The sequence below is a fragment of the Myripristis murdjan genome, chromosome 22 (genome assembly GCF_902150065.1).
Source record: "Myripristis murdjan chromosome 22, fMyrMur1.1, whole genome shotgun sequence".
NCBI classification, from domain to species: Eukaryota; Metazoa; Chordata; class Actinopteri; order Holocentriformes; family Holocentridae; genus Myripristis; species Myripristis murdjan.
In genome coordinates this window covers 1,023,375-1,029,374 of record NC_044001.1, presented here as the reverse complement: position 1 = coordinate 1,029,374, position 6,000 = coordinate 1,023,375, and the positions used below count along the sequence as shown (strand labels likewise).

Here is a 6,000-nt window from a genome sequence, read left to right as displayed (position 1 = left end):
AGGAGACAATGAAAGAGGAGATGAGGAGAGAGGAGACGAGGAGACAATAGAGAGGAGATGAGGAGAGAGGGGATGAGGAGACAAGGAGAGAGATGAGGAGAGAGGGGACAAGGAGAGGAGAAAGGAGACAAGGAGACGAGGAGACAAAAAAGTGGGGTCAAGGAGAGAGGAGATGAGGAGACGAGGAGAGAGAAGACAAGGAGACGAGGAGGAACAAAACAGAGAAATGAGAAGACTTTTATTGCACTGAGCTGATCTCAGGTAAGCAGAGGACACGCCCACCCCACTGGCCCCACCCATCAGAGGCTGTCAAGGTGGCGCCCAGCCCCCGGAGGGGCCCCCAGCCCCCGGAGGGGCCCCAGAGGGTCCACAGCCACGAGTTTAAGCTCCTGCGAGCAGCATGAGGTGTTTCATCGTCTGAAAAATACTTTCTGCTCGTTTTTGCAAGAAACAAGAAACCTGCAGCTCCTCAGCCACTGAAGTTTCAGCTTCATTTTTCAGTTTTTTTTTCCTAATTTAGTCTCTTTTTTTGCTGCATGTTTTTGAAAGAAACTGAATCTGCTCGGCCTCAGAGGGTTAATCTGACCGGAACCCGTCAGTGTATTAAAAAAGATGTTATAATCTCATGACCTGTTCAAGACTGACATGAGAATCTAAACAATTTAACACTTCAATGCTAAAATATATCAACAACAACAACAACAACAACAACAACGATGATGTCATTTCAGGGCTAATAAGGTTCCACTTATTATTTACTCATCACCTTTTATTCACATTTTTTTATTAAAGTGAACTTGCTCAGGTTTAGTTAACATGTCTCGTCTGTTTACATTGTGTTTATGTGTGTTAATAAACATAAACAACTGAATGGAGCCTCTGGCGTCTCGGCTTGAACAAACCAAACAGAAAAACTTTATTTCAGTTTTATTCCTTCAACAGACATTTGACATCCCAACGCTTCAGGAACACGTACAAAAATACAGATATGTGAGAAAACCTGAACCCACAGGAGAACTTTACACTGTACACACACACACACACACACACACACACACACACACACACACACGCACACACACACGCACACGCACACACACACACTCACACACTCACACACACTCTTGCTGTAGAAAAGGCCTTACACAGGCGAAGGTGAACATGATCCTGCAGCCACAGAGCAGCAGCAGCGCCGCAGCACAAAACATGGATTAAAATAAAAAATAAAATAAAATAAAATAAATAAAGGCTTGTGAGATTAAAGTCAGAATTCTGAGGGGAAAATGAATTGTTAAACAGAAAAAACACCTTGGACGTGAACCTTCTGAACCTCGAGAGCCTTTGGTTTGAGTGATTTTGTTTTGATGTTTCACTTCGTCTCTTCGCTTCTTTTCCAAAACAAAACAAAACAAAAACAAAACAAAACAAAACAAAAAAAAAACAAAACAAAACAAAACAAAACAAACGCTGAGGCTCGTTTCTGCACGTCCATCAGAACAGCAACTGAAAGGTTGTTTTTGTTTTCAAGAAAAACAAGTTTTGTTCAGAGCTGAAATCAGAGTGTTTTCCTCAGAGCTCAGGTGTGTGACCCGCGGGGCGATGCCCCCCCCCCCCCCCCCCCCCCCCCCCCCCCCCCCGACAGGAAGTGGCTGTGTGGCGGCTGCTGCGGCTCTGCAGGTGGCAGTGAGGTGGAAGCACAGCTCAGCCTGCAGGGACACAAACGCCCCGCCCCGCAGAAACGCCTCGTTCAGTCGCTCCAAACGCCTCCGCCCGACACCGCTGACAGGAAGTGATGTCACAGAGCGGCGGTGCTGACAGGAAGTGACGTCACAGAGCGGCGGCCCGACGCCAGAGATCATCTCAGAACATCAACATAAAACCCCCCAAAAGCACACACACACACACATACACAGACACACACACACACACACACACACACACACACACACACACACACACACACACACACACACAGCTCTTTAGGCAGGAGCGAGGCACTGGCTGGTCTCTGGTCGCTGTCGGGGGGAAACGCTCCAGAGATCGTCACACTGATTATTCAGGGCCGATACTGATTATTAGTAATCAGCGATATTGATCATTAACTCACTTGAAGTGTCAGACAAAAATACAAAAAACGACATTTGTGTCTAAAAATGTGGGAGATTGGAGTTTTGATGTTTAAATGTTTGAGACTTTTCTGACACCTGGGAGCTTCTGTCCTGAAAGACCCAGGACATGGACTCTTATTTTCTTAAATTTGATGTATTTCCTGTTGCAACAGGAAGTGTGGGCGGGACAGGTCAAACCCCAAACCCAACAGCATCTCAGTTTGGGAGAGAAACACACTTTTATTTTGAAGGGACAGGCGTATGAGAGAGGTGGTTTTATTGGCTGAAGTTTTAATTTGCTGTCCTGCTGTCTGTCAGACGGAGAGGCGGGGCCTCACTGGTTTCCATATCAACCCTCATGTCAATCAAACCTCCTGAAAACCCTGAATATCGGCCCTGATAATCAGGCGGGACAGCTGATTGGTCGATCTCTACAACGCTTCCTGGCAGCAACGCGTCTCTGTAGGACGGACGCTGCGTCTCCCAGGCAACCGTCGCCGGGGAGGCCGCCGCCCGGGGAGGCCGCCGCCTGGGGAGGGCGGAGCACAAACGAGACGAGAACATTCAATAAATAAAATTTGAAACAGATACAGAGGAAGCTTCTGTCTCTGACCTCATCAGTCAACAAAGAAAAGTCAGACTTTTATTCTGAAACTCTGCCGGCCCGTCTCCATAGTAACAGCAGTCAATCGTAAGATCGTTGTCGTCGTCATGGAGACACATCAGGAGGCAGAGCAGTCGTATTGCTGGCGAGGTAGCTGCTGCTCCGACCTGCCGCGGGCTGTGGTCCGGGTGGGCGGGGCCAACGTGAGGAGGCTGTGATGTCACTTCCTGTGAACACTTCCTCAGGCAGCAGACGCCGTCCCGTCCCAGCGGCTCGTCGGGCTCACAACTTCCTGTTTCCTGTCGGGCAGGAGCTCGGCCGCTGTGGCGTTTTGGCGGCGCTCCGACACGTTTCCAGGTCCTGGATCAAAACAACACGTCCGACGTGTCGCCACCGCCAGAACAAAGCGTTTCTGAGGGTTTTGAAATGGGTGGAGCCAAGGAAGACCAATCAGATGGTGAGATCTGGCGGCGTGACGGAGCGGGGCGGAGCTACGTCTGCGTGTTGCTCCTCAGGCCCAGAGGCACCAGCCTCGGCATCGGCCTCCACGCCACGCCGCCCTCCTGCCCTCCCGCTCTGTCGCCGCCGGGCTCCGCCTTCATGGCCCCACCCCCACCCCCGCCCCCGCCCACCTTCATCTGCAGCAGGGGGGGCGGGGTCAGGGCGCCGCCTTTTGCAGTGCATTGTGGGTTATGTGGCTGTCTCAGCCCGTCGGCGGAGGAGTCCGATCCCAGCTGAGCGTCAGCGTGCCCGTTAGCCACGCCCCCTCCCTGCTCTGAGCCACTCCCACTCGGGTCCTCATCCAGCTGCAGGAGCAGGGGATGCTCCTCCCCCTCCTCCTCCCCCACGCCGCCCGCCGCCTCCCGCTCCGTCTCAGAGGAGGGCCTGGCGGACGGCGAGGGGGGCGGGGCTTCGTCCTCCGGCGGGCCGACCTGCTGGTTGAGGAAGACGATCTCGTTGAGAAGAGACGTCAGACCCTCGCCGTCGCTCTCCTCCTCCTGCTGCTTCTGCTCATTTCCTGTTCCGGGAGCCCTCACTTCCTGTTTCATTTCCTGCTCTGCAGCAGCTCCTCCAGAGCTCCGCCCCGCGGACGGCGAGGGTTCGGATCCGGGGGCGGGGTCAGACGGCGAGGACAGAGTCCGGCTCTGGTTCTGGGTCGGGAACTCCATCATGGTGAGAAATTTGGGGAACATCTGCAGAGCCTCGAGTCCCGCCGAGTCGCCGGGGATGACCTGCGGCGGCGGCGGCGGCTCGGCTGGTTGCTGTGGAGACGAAGTCTGAGCCAGCTGCAGCACGGCGGGAAGGCTCTGAGCTGAAAACCAGAAAATAAAACAATAAAGAGAGTTTCTTCTGAAGCAGCTGTCAGGTGACTGAATGACTCAGCAAATAAAATAAAATAAAGCAGGTTAGTTAGTTACCTGTCAGGTTAGTTAGTTAGTTACCTGTCAGTTTAGCGGGTTAGTTATCTGTCAGTTTAGCGGGTTAGTTACCTGTCAGGTTAGTTAGTTACCTGTCAGGTTAGCAGGTTAGTTACCTGTAAGGTTAGTTAGTTACCTGTCAGGTTAGTTAGTTACCTGTCAGGTTAGCGGGTTAGTTACCTGTCACGTTAGTTAGTTACCTGTCAGGTTAGCAGGTTAGTTACCTGTCAGGTTAGCGGGTTAGTTACCTGTCAGGTTAGCGGGTTAGTTACCTGTCAGGTTAGCGGGTTAGTTACCTGTCAGGTTAGCGGGTTAGTTACCTGTCACGTTAGTTAGTTACCTGTCAGGTTAGCGGGTTAGTAACCTGTCAGGTTAGTTAGTTACCTGTCAGTTTAACGGGTTAGTTACCTGTCAGGTTAGTTAGTTACCCGTCAATTTAGTGGGTTAGTTACCTGTCAGGTTAGTTAGTTACCCGTCAGGTTAGTGGGTTAGTTACCTGTCAGGTTAGTGGGTTAGTTACCTGTCAGGTTAGTGGGTTAGTTACCTGTCAGGTTAGTTAGTTACCCGTCAGGTTAGTTAGTTACCTGTCAGGTTAGTTAGTCACCTGTCAGTTTAGCGGGTTAGTTACCTGTCAGGTTAGTTAGTTACCCGTCAGGTTAGTGGGTTAGTTACCTGTCAGGTTAGTTAGTTACCCGTCAGGTTAGTTAGTTACCTGTCAGGTTAGTTAGTTACCTGTCAGGTTAGCAGGTTAGTTACCCGTCAGGTTAGCAGGTTAGTTATCTGTCAGGTTAGTTTGTTATCTGTCAGTTTAGCGTGTTAGTTACCTGTCAGGTTAGCGCGTTAGTTACCCGTCAGTTAAGTGGGGTAGTTACATGCCAGGTTAGCGGGTTAGTTACCTGTCAATTTAGCAGGTTAGTTACCTGTCAGGTTAGTTAGTCACCTGTCAGTTTAGCGGGTTAGTTACCTGTCAGGTTAGTTAGTTACCTGTCAGGTTAGTGGGTTAGTTACCCGTCAGATTAGCAGGTTAGTTACCTGTCAGGTTAGTTAGTTACCTGCCAGTTTAGCGGGTTAGTTACCCGTCAGTTAAGTGGGGTAGTTACCCGTCAGTTAAGTGGGGTAGTTACCTGTCAGGTTAATGGGTTAGTTACCCGTCAGGTTAGCAGGTTAGTTACCTGTCAGGTTAGTTAGTTACCTGTCAGGTTAATGGGTTAGTTACCTGTCAGTTTAGCGGGTTAGTTACCTGTCAGGTTAGCGGGTTAGTTACCTGTCAGGTTAGAGGGCAGCAGGGCGGAGCCGCTGTAGATCTTACCGGGAGGAGGCGGGGCCAGAGAGCTCAGGCGGAGGTGCTGATTGGTCAGGTTGGAGATGTTGAGGGTGACCGATGCCACGCCTGCAGAGGAAGAATGACAGGAAGATGACGTGATGTTAACTTCAAAATAAGAGCGCAGCAGAGCAGGAGGATGAGGGTGGGGGGGGTACCTGGAGTGGGCGGAGTCTGCAGCAGAGTCGGCCTCTGGACCAGAGGGCTCAGAGTCACCACCTGTTGCCCCGGCAACGCAGCCCCGACCAATGACAGCACCTCGGTGGGAACCAGAGCCTGGATGGACGGACACTCGTCTGCAGAGAAGAAGGAGGAGAAGGAGGAGGAGGAGGAAGAGGAAGAGGAGGAGGAGTTTATTTTTTTTTCAACCAACCTGACGGCTCGGCTCGTGAATGGGATCATTTTAAAATAAAATAAAATAAAATAAAATAAAATAAAATGAGGTGAGGTGAGGTGAGGTGAGGCGGCTGCCGTGTTGTGAGGCTCAGATCTGTCATGTTGAACCTTCATCCTCCTCTCCTCATCCCTGACATGTTGGGGGAGGACATA

The 6,000-nt window shown here is 51.0% G+C and overlaps 1 protein-coding gene across 4 annotated transcripts in view; it reads right to left on the bottom strand.

Annotated features, from left to right (window-relative positions):
* Positions 1-912: 912 nt before the first annotated feature.
* The window catches only part of mgaa (MAX dimerization protein MGA a), a 40,142-nt gene continuing 35,054 nt past the window's right edge, over positions 913-6,000 (bottom strand). For 3 of the 4 annotated variants that reach the window (XM_030082012.1, XM_030082016.1, XM_030082014.1), the window contains 3 exons: positions 5,610-5,747; positions 5,395-5,520; positions 913-4,024 (listed from right to left, as the gene is read on the bottom strand). In XM_030082012.1, coding sequence (XP_029937872.1) covers positions 3,204-4,024; positions 5,395-5,520; positions 5,610-5,747 — 1,085 coding nt within the window. In that variant the 3' untranslated portion in view covers positions 913-3,203. The remainder of the gene's footprint in view (positions 4,025-5,394; positions 5,521-5,609; positions 5,748-6,000) is intronic. The other variant, XM_030082015.1, reaches the window with a different exon arrangement.